The sequence below is a fragment of the Theropithecus gelada genome, chromosome 13 (assembly GCF_003255815.1).
Source record: "Theropithecus gelada isolate Dixy chromosome 13, Tgel_1.0, whole genome shotgun sequence".
Taxonomy (NCBI): Eukaryota; Metazoa; Chordata; class Mammalia; order Primates; family Cercopithecidae; genus Theropithecus; species Theropithecus gelada.
Window position 1 is genome coordinate 35,798,182 of NC_037681.1, and position 13,281 is coordinate 35,811,462.

At 37.2% G+C, this 13,281-nt stretch overlaps 1 protein-coding gene across 2 annotated transcripts in view; it reads right to left on the reverse strand.

Moving 5' to 3' along the window:
* NBAS (neuroblastoma amplified sequence) overlaps nucleotides 1-13,281 on the reverse strand; it is a 375,829-nt gene that overhangs the window by 279,527 nt on the left and 83,021 nt on the right. For both annotated transcript variants that reach the window (XR_003115238.1, XM_025353552.1), the window contains exons 13-19: nucleotides 12,013-12,076; nucleotides 9,433-9,626; nucleotides 7,813-8,070; nucleotides 6,968-7,093; nucleotides 3,066-3,217; nucleotides 2,351-2,491; nucleotides 2,020-2,098 (exon numbers count right to left, since the gene is read on the reverse strand). Coding sequence is in view for 1 of the 2 variants with exons in the window: in XM_025353552.1 (XP_025209337.1) it covers nucleotides 2,020-2,098; nucleotides 2,351-2,491; nucleotides 3,066-3,217; nucleotides 6,968-7,093; nucleotides 7,813-8,070; nucleotides 9,433-9,626; nucleotides 12,013-12,076 (1,014 nt within the window). In the remaining variant the exon portion in view is untranslated. The remainder of the gene's footprint in view (nucleotides 1-2,019; nucleotides 2,099-2,350; nucleotides 2,492-3,065; nucleotides 3,218-6,967; nucleotides 7,094-7,812; nucleotides 8,071-9,432; nucleotides 9,627-12,012; nucleotides 12,077-13,281) is intronic.

A 13,281-nucleotide genomic window follows, 5' to 3' on the forward strand; every position in this document is an offset into this window, starting at 1 on the left:
TATTACTTCTATGTGGAGTCGTCTCAGACATCCCCAGGAAGAATTTGACATTTTTCTTCATTATGTTCCCTCATCAATTCTCCATACCTTTCTTATCAGCATTTAATGTCTATACAATGTGAACTCCATGAAGACCATTCCTTGTTCCTTTCTCTACCTCTCGCAATGGCACAATATCTTGCATTGAGGAGGTACTCATGTCAAATTTAAATGAATTCATTTTTATCTCATTTATCACAGTATTAATAAAAGAAGCCATGTCCTGTGATTCAAATGCAATGCCTATCTCTACTACTATCTAACGGTTAGCTATTACATCTGAATATTTTCATTACTAAGTTTTAACATTGAAATTCATCAAATTCACCTACTTTTCAAGAATTTTGCAGAATTCTCTAAAAACAGTAAGCTCAACAAATACTTTAAATGTTACTGTTACAGTATAATAATAAATATACTTACTACTGTCATATAGGGAATAGCAATTAAAAAATAAAAAAATAATGAAAAAAATTAACTGGATAGTCAAACTGAACTTGTAGGCACCTTTTAAAAAAGATATCATTAGAGAAACTAAGGCTAAGTATAAAAATAATTGTATCTGTACAGACTTCTGCAATTCACAACTGGCTTTAATATATTACCTCAAAACATCACAGAACTCAGGCATATCAACATGATGTGTTTTAAAGTAATGTGATCGTCCAACAGCCAAACTAACTGTATCTATAAATGAACCTACTAAGAATGTTTTGTAACTTGTTTGCAATGATAAATGGTAATGATATAGTCATTACCAATTTTTTTTAATAACCACAGCCCTCTTTCAGTATTTTGTGTAAAAACATTTCAATTATATTAGCAGGATGGGGGAATCGAAGGCTTCTGCATTTGCCTGCATGGTCAGACGTTCTTGGGACAAGCATCACATTATCAGATGTAACACACAGTGCCTACTGTGGGCCAGTGCCAAGAGCTGAGGGGCACACACACAAGGGAGGCAGAACACAGACTAAGAAAGTGACCTCCAAGTGAAGTCAAACTTTAAAATGAAAAACTTACCTTAAAATCTAGAGAACTTCAGCTACAAGAGTCATGTAAGAAAGCAATCTAACCTACGTATATTTACTGAAATGTGGCTGACTTACACTTACACTTTAACAATATCTAAGTTGGTCTTAACCTACAGAGTGCTACTGAAATGCCCAAGATGGGGACATCTATGTTTGTGTCCCTGAAGACCCAAATGTGAAGTATACTGTTTTTAAGCTCAAATACCTAACTTCAGCCCTAATTAGGATCAATGGTGAATCAAGTAAATTCAACCCACTAACAAATAATTAAAATAGGCCAGGCGTAGTTGGCTCACACCTGTAATCTAGCACTTTGCGAGGCCAAGGCAGGCGGATTGCTCGAGTCCGGGAGTTTAAAACCAGACTGGGCAACATGGCAAAACCCCGTCTCTAAAAAAATACAAAAATTAGACGTGTTTGGTGGCATGCGCCTGTAGTTCCAGCTACCCAGGAGGCTAAGGGATGAGAATCGCTTGAACCCAAAAGATGGAGGTTGCAGTGAACTGAGATCATGCCACTGCACTCCAGCCTGGGCAACAGAGTGAGATCCCATCTCAAAAAAAAAAAAAATCATTAAAATAAAATGAGTCAGAAATATTCACATTAAAACCTAGTATATACTGAAATCTGGTATGGAAAAGAGTTACGTGCCATTATCTTAAAATCAAAATATAAAAGTAAATGAAAAAGATTATGAATCTCGAAACACAAATGCACTAAAATGGCTAAGGCACTTCTATTCCCTAGTCTAACAAAACAACTTCTGGCTTTCGCAATCTCTAATTTTTACCAAAACTAGTATATAAGAGAACCTGCTTCTGTAAGAAATCAATTTTTCCCAGAGAAATAGTTCTAAAGACCAAGAATATCCGATATTAGGGCAGCCATAGCATTTATAATGACAGATAAAATGAACATAATTGGTTTGATAAAAATTATTCCTTACCTCATATGTTGCAAGTCGATCTAAGTAGGTTAATAATTTCCGTCTACAACGGCAAAGTTCCTTTTGTTCCAGTGTCAACCTGTTTTGAATAACTATATTAGGCCACTTATATTTACAGAATTATTTCTCTAGGAGTTACAATGAAAATTATTAATACTCCATTGAGCCCAAAACTCATGAAACAGTTCAGAAAAGCACAAGGGTAAGATAATAGTAAGTACATTTGATTTAAGTTGCTGAAATAATTTGGACTAATTACTACACTAGTAAGGAACACACTGAAATGACTATTTTAAAGAAAGTATCAAATGAACAGTAACAAATCACTTACTTGGAAAAGTTCACTAATTTCAGTAATTCCTGTCTCTTCTTGAGCTCCTTCTCCTTTTTATTCTTGGCAGGCTCTTCATCAGGTGGTGAAAGTTCTTCATAGGAGATATTGTCAATGTCTACTTCACCAGGTAATGTAAATCTGCAAGTATAAAAGAACAAATATATTTTCATCATTTTTAAAAACTTCATGCTGTGAAAAGCTTTCTCCTATTTTGACTGATTTAATTATTGATTTGCACAAAAACAGAAGGAAGTATTTGAAAAAAACTTTTGCCATTGTAAACAAAGTGATCATTCATTATATCCATAGATGGGCAAAAAGTCATCAGTAATTATCACAAATAGAAATCTAAAAATCAAGAAAATGAAAACTATTTAGGAAGAGATGTGGGGTTACATTCATTCAATGTAAAGCAGCCTATGCAGAAAATGTCCAGAGTTTGCTATTTGAATCACTTCTTCTTAAGGTCTTCAAATGGTAATCATGTCAGTCTCATTTTAATTATTTACTTCTCAGATATATTCTCATATTTATATTTTTTAAAAAGTTCCAAATGCCTGATGAGCAATGACTTCAGATAAGAAAGTATTGATCAAAAGCAACTGCTTCAGTACAGAATAACTTAAAGAAAAGTATACCCAGTCCAATGTCTCAGTACAAAAGTTCTCACAAAGTCACTTTTACTTTGAATCCAATTCCTTCTATAACCAACCTGCCTTCATCTGCTCCTTTCCCTATTGCTAAAAGAGCCTCCAGGTCTGTGCCTTTTAATCCATACTGAAGCAGTTCTTTCGCAGCATCCACATTTTCAGGAACTCTTTCCAAACACTCATGGAGAACCCAGGATCGCTTCTTTATTTTACTCTGGATATAAAAGAAGAAACAGAGGAATTAAAGAATCCATGACATCTCACAACACATTACAACTGCCTTCAGAATTGTAAAGCTATATCTAATTACAGCTATTTAGGACCTTGGCCACAGGGAGCTGCTAGAGGAACTCAAAAGAAAAGCAGCCAATTCCCTAATGGTGATTACAACTGGATGCAGGGAGTGTGAGTTTACCTGCTTGCTTTCTTCCTCTAATGAGCTACACAGAAACAGAGAGCTCAGGACTCATTTTTGGTAATATAAAACGTTTTCTCCTAACTTTTATAATTGCCTTTGGTTTGCACTGTGGCTGTATAATAGAGTAGACAATAAGGCAGAAAGAGAAGATATATTCTGCCATAATTAATAAGCATGTTTAACTTTTAACAAATGAGCCCATCAAAGTTCTGTATTTATTTGCCCATGAGATATATCCCAGGGTGTAAATAACTTAATCATAAAAAGTCATGATATGCTGCTTTTTGGAAAGATCAAGGTCCCATTCCTCCCTCCCAACTGCTTTCTCCAACTCCATTCAAAATCCCTGACTCGCCCTCCTCCTAGAAAGAGCTATTATGGTAACAAATTTCAATTAATATTTGACTCATTCCCTAGGATCCTTTATATATTGCCTCACATCAGTTCTTTCTTCAAATGTCTCTTATTAATTCACTTTCCCTTTTCCACAGCTGCAGCCTCCATACCAGTCTAAATCATCAACACAAAATATCCAGGACACTGCAGGAGTCCCCTGCTCTGAGCAAGGTTTCCTACCTTCCTTCCACTCCAATCCTCTCTACACCATCTTCCTCTGTGCTTCCACAGTCAGAAATCCACAACAGTAGATAAATGCCTAAGTCATCACAAGCTTTCCACATCCTCCTGAACCCAAATCAATATATCTTTTTAATCATATTTCCCAGTGTTCACTATTGTCAAATATCAGTGCCAGCAAACTGGTTGATGTACAGAGCTAATTTATCCACAAAATGTTTACTGGGCACCTACTGCATACCAGGCACTGAAGTAGACATGGAAAGACAGCAGTGAATAAAACAGATTTAGTCACGGGCCTCATAAATCATGCTCAACGTCTTTTCATTCGTTCATACCATCTGTCTTGCTAATCCTTCTCACTCAAGAAGGTCTACTTTAAATCCTTCCAAATCCCTGCTCCAAACATCTTCACTATATAAAGCCTTCCATCACTACCAGATCTATAAAAATAATCACTACCTTCACTGGGTTTCTGGAGTTTTATCTGAAATCTATTTATATGGTCAGTTACATTCAATATGGTGAACTCCTATCTCTACTAAAAATACAAAAATTAGCCAGGTATGGTGTTGTGTGCCTGTAGTCCCAAGCTACTCGGGAGGCTGAAGCAGGAGAATCACTTGAACCAGGGAGGCAGAAGTTGCAGTGAGCCGAGATAGCACCATTGCACTCCAGCCTGGGCAAAAAGAGTGAAACTCCATCTCAAAAAAAAAAAAAAAAAAAATCATAAGCTCCCTATGAGCAAAAGTCACATTTATGCCTGTCCCGTACCCCTTCGCAGTCCCCAGCATAGTGCTCTTGCTCTGAACTGGCTATTTATTTAACTAAACAAAATATTCCCCTCTCCAGAAAAGTACTTGTTTTGTCTCTCTTAACATCCCTCAACTCCTTCAGAGATAAAAACTGTCCTTTACTGTATCCCAGAAAGAGATATACATGAACTCATGAGCTCATTCTCTTAGATTACAAAACAACAAAGAAAAATAATACAGAATTAGTGTTTTGATTTTCTAAAGAAAATACAAGTAACTTTGTCTTCTTCCGTTTCATTACCTCTCATGCTCTTTCATCTCTGTTATCTTGCTTGTATTAATGTTAAGTTTATCATTCTGTTTGGCTGATGCATCATCTTCTTCCATACAACTTTTTCATGTTATATTTTTACTTTTAATCACTAATGTACAAAACTTTCAGGGAAATAATCATCAGGAAATTTTCCCAGTGTTTCCCACAATCTTCCACAGTGCAAAGGTATTTTCCTTTCTACATGTTAAGATCAGAAGTCCCAACCTTTTTAAAGTATGCCATGAGTCTAACTATAAGTCTTTCTTACAAAGATGCCAAAGGTTAAAACATACAGGCTTGCTATGAAATCAATGTGTCCCCGAAAATTCACATGTTGAAAACCTAATTCCCAGAGTGATGATGTTTGGAAACAAGACCTTCAGAAAGCAATCAGGTCATGAGAGTGGAGGCCCCATGACAGGACTGGTGTCCTCACAAGAGGAGGCAGGAGACAGCTTGCTGCCTCTCTCTCTGCTCTCTGCCATATAAGGACACAGCAAGAAAGAAGTCCATCTGCAACCCAGGAGAGTGCTCTCACCAGGAATGAAATTGGTCAACACCTTGATTTTGCACTTCCCAGCCTCTAGAACTGTGAGAAATAAATTTCTGCTGTTGAAACCACATAGTCTGATATTTTTGTTGCAGCGGCTAAAACTAATTGAGACAAGACTGCATATTAATCTTAACTATGGGAGGCAGGTAACAGGAAGTATCCAATTTTGAGACTTAAGTTTTAAACAGGTGTATTTGGCAGTTTTCATATATGTTACCTATTTATTGCCTCTCAGCTCCAAATTTCCCCTCAAAGCCAGCTCTGTGATAGCATATCTCATTCGCAGTTGACACCATATTAAGCTCTGGGTGCTGGAGGGCCACTGCAAAAGAAGAGGCTCTGCTTTCTAGTCCTGATGTGCTTTGGTTCTTTTCTTCTTGCTCCTATGGCTTGGCCACCAACAAGGCATGTGTGGGACATCAAGTGGCACTTACTTCCCCGCTTCCTCCCTCTGTTGACACCCTCCCACTGAGTTTCACTGGCACTCTCATAGGCAGATTGTTTTCTAGTGAATCTCCCACGCACCAAAGAGAGAAGCTTCCCAGACTGGAAGCTACAATAAGGCCGCCTATAGGAGTAGACAGTTTTTTCTTACCAGTCTTGGCCATGATTCCTTAATTATCTACCAGCCTTGAGCCACATGCATGGTGGTGGGGGTTTCCTGCTGGATAGTCCCTGGGGTCTTCTGGCCCCCATCCTCAGTTCACTGGCCCCCAGAAGCAGGCGTCCAGCTTTCCTATCCATCCCATAGCTCCCCGACTGCCAACCTTGGCAACTGTGGACCAGCCCTGGCTCAAGGCAACCCAGAGAATTTCTCTTCCATCCTACATGCTGCAACCACTCCTGGTCCAACGGGTCTGAATCCCAGCCTAGGGGAAGGGCCTCCCTTCCAAGTTCATTCCCTCCATGGATATGTCCCTTCAGCCCTAGGGTATTCCTTAGCGTTCTCTTCACATCCTTTATCGTTCATTTCTGGTTACTAGAAAATAATTCTCCACATTGTAAATTTCCCGGTTTAAATTACTGTGTGGTTTCTGGTACCTGACTAGCTCTTGACTAATGCAGGTAAAGTGAAGTGATTGTGGTACAGGAAAGAAAACGTTAGGCCGAAACCAAGTAGTCAGCTGGTTTATCAGTGAATATTTGTTCACATGTATTCAGCATCAAAGTCCAGTTGCAGGGGCAATAAAATCTAACAAAAAGACCATTTTTCCAGATGAGAAAACTGTACTTCATTGACTGTATTATAGAAAAGTCAGCAATGTAAAGTTCTCTAAAATGAAGCCCTATAAACAAAAGATACTATATGAATATACATTTTACCACATTACCAAAATATTTACACATACCAAATAATTCTGAATTGAAGCAACGTTGACCACTGACTTCCTCCACTGCCTCTGATATACGAGGTCAGTATCCAGGCCATAGGTATGAGCCAAGGACAAGGCTTCCTCATACTCTTCACTTTCAATCTTCAGATAAAAACACAAAGACAGGAATGTTACATGACTGAATTATCTACAGGGTCCCGATGATGATACAATGAATGATGATAATCCCTTGGACCTATCCAGCATGTCATTAATTCCTGTGCACTGTGGCACCAGAAGCTCACAGACATATTGAGGAGCAGAAGGATCTCGTGTTTCTTTCAGGACTTTAACAGAAAGATGAAAGATAAAAGGTGCAACGCTCTCATTTTAGAGTAAAATGATGGCAAAACCAAGACAACCATGGAACAACCCGACTTCTAGTCCAGAGCTCCTACCATGACATTGCAAGAACAGCACAAATCATGTAAACACACAGTGCTGGTCACCTCGGCTTCCCAAGCAAGTCCTGGACTAGAAAGCAAGTCTGCATTTCTTCCTTCACCCTCTGTAGATAGCTGATTTAAACACAGATAAAGGGAGAGCTGAAGGCCACATGAAGGGTAGCAAAGAAATGAGTTAAGCCACCAAGTGGATAATCAGTCTAAGTGAATTCGACTTTTATCCATCGTTTTGATTTTGATTACTTAGGTACAAAGATTAGCATTATTTTCAAAAGCTTTATAGAACTGCTATTTTTAACATGTCAATGATCCAACATCCCTCTTGAAATTTTCTCCTTTATTAAAAAATTAACTTTTTCCCAATAAAAGAAAAGCTTGATGACTTCAAACTTGGGTAGTAGTACGCTACTGTCTCACCTTCCTCTGATAAAGTTCCTCCGGTGTCGTGGAGCGCAAACTCACAAGGCGGTAGTTTTTAGTAATGGTTCGTGGGCGTTTCCGTGCTGGTGCAAATCGCTCCATCTCAGTTACCAAGTAAAGGCCCTGTTTTAGATAACCAAAGTAGCGAGCCTTGGCAGATATTTCATGATCAGAATCAGAATCCTCTTCTCCTTCATCTTCTTCTCCAGCCCTAGTCTCCAAACGAGATCGTTTGGAGGCAAGTTTAATCTCACACTAAATTGAAAAAGGAGATTTGAAATTAATAGTTAGGAACTAAGAATAACTTTTTAGAATTAATGAAAAAAAAATGTCTAAATCTAATCTGGTTTGATTCATCAAATCAGTTATGTGATCAAGATTAACAACAATGGAACTCAAAGGAACCTTACAGCAAGCATTATATACATCAGCTCCAGAAATATGCACATACATGATCAGCTCCAAATCTTCTAAACTAAAGCCTGTTTTTTTGTTTTGTTTTGTTTTCTTTGAGATGGAGCCTTGCTTTGTCACCCAGGCTGGAATGCAGTGGCGCGATCTCAGCCAACCGCAACCTCCACCTCCTAGGTTCAAATGATTCTCCTGCCTCAGCCTCCTGAGTAGCTGGGACTACAGACACCCACCACCACGCCCAGCCAATTTTTGTATTTTTACTAGAGATGGGGTTTCACCATGTTGGCCAGGCTGGTCACGAATTCCTGACCTTAAGTGATCCACCCGCCTTGGCCTCCCAAAGTGGTAGGATTAGAGGTATGAGCCACTGTGCCCAGTCTAAAGCCTGTTTTAATAACAGGTCATTAATATGCTCTTGTACTTATAATTATCAGGTCTTGTACCTGATAATTTGATGATCTGTTTTCATCTCTTCAGAGAATGAACATAAAGGTACTTACATTTGCTTTACCAAGAATAGCTCTCCCTCGCCCCTTTATAAAAATGTCTAACAGCTTCACTAATTCTGAGTCTGAAAGCCTGGCTGTTCAAGATAACTTTCATTCAGACTTTATAGAGCTGGCTTAGATTTTAAGTCATAGTTTTCTTTAAGGAACATCTTTAGACTCCATAACAAACTTCAGGGTAAAAAACATGTCAATCTGCATTGCTGAAGTGAAAGCTATGAAAGGTTGTTACCCTTGAAAGACTTAAAATACAATTTTTAAATGACCAAAAGATAACTTTAAAGAACTAGCCTCTATTTTCAAGTCTTTTGTCATGATAAACAAGTTTCCTTACTAAAAGAATCAAAAACTTTAAGTTGCCATGCTTTTTAGAAATAGGTTAAAGAGTATTTTTGTTAGGTAGTGATACCATTCTACATTTTAAAATGACTAATCCAGGGGAGAAAAAAATCTATCATTTCAGTGAAAAAGAAATACTTTATACAAAGCAAAATGACAACAAATTTTCTTCATTATCTTAAATTACAATTTTTTATTCACTAAAAAACGAATTTTTTATACTGCAACCATTACCTGATTCCAGTCACAGATTTTTGTTTTTAAAGACAAGATAATAAGACAACTCAAATAAAAACCAGATATTTAAATTTTTGGTTAAATATATAACTATTCTCAAACAAAGAGGAAAAAGCCTTACCTCCAAACTTAAAAATCCCCCATCATGGGTAGCAGTGACTTGAGGTGATGGTTCAAACCACTCACAGGATTTTCCCAGTAAATTCTTCAAAGTTTTCACCGACGAAACAGTTAAGGCACCAGAGCATCGAGCTAAAGTCACTGCACTGTCTGCCCACCAATTGACATCTATCAGTGGGTAAAAGGACTCTTTATCTAAGAAGAGAAAAACAAATCAATACAAATGCATCTGCTAATGTGGTTTAAATTCAAAATATTTAGTATAAGAATCAATTTTAAAACCAAATTTACCTATGTTATTTGGGCCCTTAATGGTATGTTAAATAATAAGAAAAAAATAAGAAAAATTAAAATGTAAGTCATCCTCAAAAGTTTACTCTATGAGGCATAAAATGGTAATTCACTTGACAAATTGGGTGCCAACAATTTGTCAGTCTAGGTCTAAAGCTCTAAGGATACAAAGGCAAATAAACGAGGGTCTTTCATCTCAAGAATATACTCAGGAGAGAGATGTGTCACCACTTTCAACCTAAGTTGAAAGGCAGGTGTGTACCAGGTGTGCATACATGAAGGTAATATAATGTTTTGAAAAATGTACATATACCACTTTCAGACACTGAGAGAAATATACCCTTTAGAAAAATATAAGACAGATATGTAATAGTTTCCAGTGCTGATTTCCTCTTAAACTTGTAACTAATCAGAGAGGGAAAAAAAAATTTATGGCTAGCAAAGAATCTTTAGAAATGAAAATGAATTATGGGCCGGACGCAGTGGTTCATGCCTGTAATCCCAGCACTTTGGGAGCCTGAGGTGGGCAGATCACAAGGTCAGGAGTTTGAGACAAGCCTGGCCAATACGGTGAAACCCCATCTGTATTAAAAATACAAAAATTAGCCAGGAATGGTGGCGCATGCTTGTAGTTCCAACTACTGGGGAGGCTGAGACAGGAGAATCACTTGAACCCAGGAGGTGGAGGTTGCAGTGAGCCGAGATGGTGCCACTGAACTCCAGCCTGGGCGACAGAGCGAGACTGTGTCAAAAAGAAAAAGAAAAAGAAAAAGAAAAGGAATTATAGTTCACCAAACTAAGGCATTCAAAAGGCAATGCCATATTTATTATAATTTTATTGTACATTTTTGAACATCATCTGTTATACAAAACATATGATATGGTTTAAAGGTAAAAGTAAACCATAAATTTAACAACATATTTAAACATTACACTAGAAGAGATTTTAAATATGGAATTCAGAACCATGAGACTCACTATTTTAAGGAAAATAAAGAGGTCTAACAACATTTTTTTCCCAAGTAAGCCTAAGGCAATCCATGTAAATAAGGAATTTCAAGAAAATGTGAAAGGCAGAGTTCCTGGGGCTTACCACTAAGTGTGAAGTAGAAAGAAAGAGGAGCAAATCACTAAAATAAAATTCTAATTTCTGCTTTGACAAAGTATTACTTTTCCTCAAAAATATGTCTGGATGAATATTTTGGATGATTATTTAACTAAAGCAGATAATTCAAAGCATGGAACCTGATGCATAATATTAATCAATATTTTTAATCTTCTTTAAATGTGAACTAAAAGCATTTTTTTTTTTTAGATGAACTTTTGCTCTGTCACCCAGGCTGGAGTGCAGTGGCGTGATCTCAGCTCACTGCAACCTCCGCTTCCCAGGTTAAAGCGATTATCCTGCCTCAGCCTCCCGAGTGTCTGGGATTACAGGTGTGCACCACCATGCCTGGCTAATTTTTGTATTTCCAGTAGAGACAGGGTTTCACCATGTTGGCCCGACTGGTCTTGAACTCTTGACCTTGGGTGATCCACCTGCCTTGGCCTCCCAAAATGCAGGCATGAGTCACCGTGCCGGCCTAAAAATATATCGTAATACAGACCTTGAACCTTGTAACTATCACTGATTTTACAGAAGACACTTAAAACTTCATCATGGATTTAACTTAGAAAGTTTCACCTAAAGAAAAATAACATATAGTCAAGAACTAAAAGTAAAAAAAAAACTCAAAAGTAACCCCTACAGGATTTTAAAATATCTCTGCTTTAATCTAGCAATTAAATTACAATTATTACTCTTATTTAAATGTAAATCTTGATTTTTATTTATAAAAACAATATATGCTCACTGTAAAAATGAAATTTTTTCTTTAAAACATGGAAATGTATGCAAAGACAAAGAAAGCCTCACCAACCTAACCCTAATTCCCCCCAACCGGCAGAGATAAGTTTACTCAGTGTTTCTTCTTTGATGAATCTTTGTCTGTGATCTCACCCAGGAGCATCTGAAAAGGAGCAGGCTTCTAAGCGTTGAACTCAGTGTACCACCTCAATGCTGGCTCCTGGCAGGAGAGCCATGCTGCATACCCTGGGCTCTGACCTCGCTTTTGGGAAAGCCTGACCATCAGAAAACTGGATCTGTTGCCTTGACCAAATCTATGAAATCTTGATGTTTCTTCCAAAGTGTAGCAAAAGTATCTAGAGATTTTTTATATCATCCAAAGAGCATCTTGTATAATAATAGGAGTATCTTAAGGTTTCAATTATCATATTTCATACAACTCACCTTTGACTTTTTTTCTCTTCTCAGTAGAGAGCCTCCAATCAGGATTAAGGTCATCATAGCCTGGCTAAATATGAAAATAATGACTTCTTGAGTAAACTATGTAAGAAAATTATATGAAAATCATCAAGAACTGTGGACTTTTTCAAATAAAGAGATGATGCTTTCCCTTGATCTCTCAATTACAACTAGCTGAAATCTATTTCTCACCATGATAGTCTGGAAAAGCAATTGTTCTTACACTTAAAATGTGCACATGTACATATTATGACTCAATTTATGAAGAATACAACATATGCATATGAACAATAGGATACCAAGTATACCACCAATACATATGAAAGCAAAATACACTAAGAATTCATTCTATACACATACACACACGTGATGAATAAACACTGGCCTGGATACAGGTCTTATCCGAGCCACTTATAAACTGAGCAACCTCTCCAGGCTGTGATTTTCAAAGCTTTGAGACTTGACTAGGAAACCTTCATGTTACGTCCTAGTCCTTTTTATGACTAAGAATTTACCAGGTTAAAAAAATATAACCATGCATGCATTCATACTGTAATCTTAGGGCAATATGGTGTCATGCTCATCTTTGAGAATATAACAGCACATCAATATCTCTCAAATATCAATTTGAGAATAAGCCATTACCTGACACCCTCTTGGCTTAGTGTTTCCTTTTTAGTCTCCGGAATTATAATAGTATGGGCAAAGAGTAAAAAAAATAGTTGGGGTACTTATTTGAAATCTGAAATCTAAAAAAAGTGTTGTTACACGTAAGTCAAAAACTGCTTTTTCATCTAATACAACAAAATACACATACATGTTTACTATCAATTTTTCAATGGCTCACACCTCAGAGCTATTTCTTTCCACAGCCTGGAAGAACTTCCTGTTCTCCACTACTATGGTAAATCACTCAGAGCAGACCTTGAGAACAGAAGACACAGTCTTTAAACTTAATCAGAAACAAAAATTACCATAAAAGGCTATTTATATACTGAGGGAAGAAATGGAGCGTCCTGGCTTACTTAATCATAGGAAAAGATGACTAACTTTCAAAAAATCATTTAAAAAAAATAAGGTACATATTATTGAAAACAGTCAACTAACCTGAAACTTTATTTGGTCATTTTAAGGCACTTGATAATTTTTCAATGCCTCAAAATCACCAGTACTATATACTCCAATCACACGCATGCCACCATGTATTTACGTGGCACATGTACCTTCCAACTTACATTTTGGAGTACACAAGGG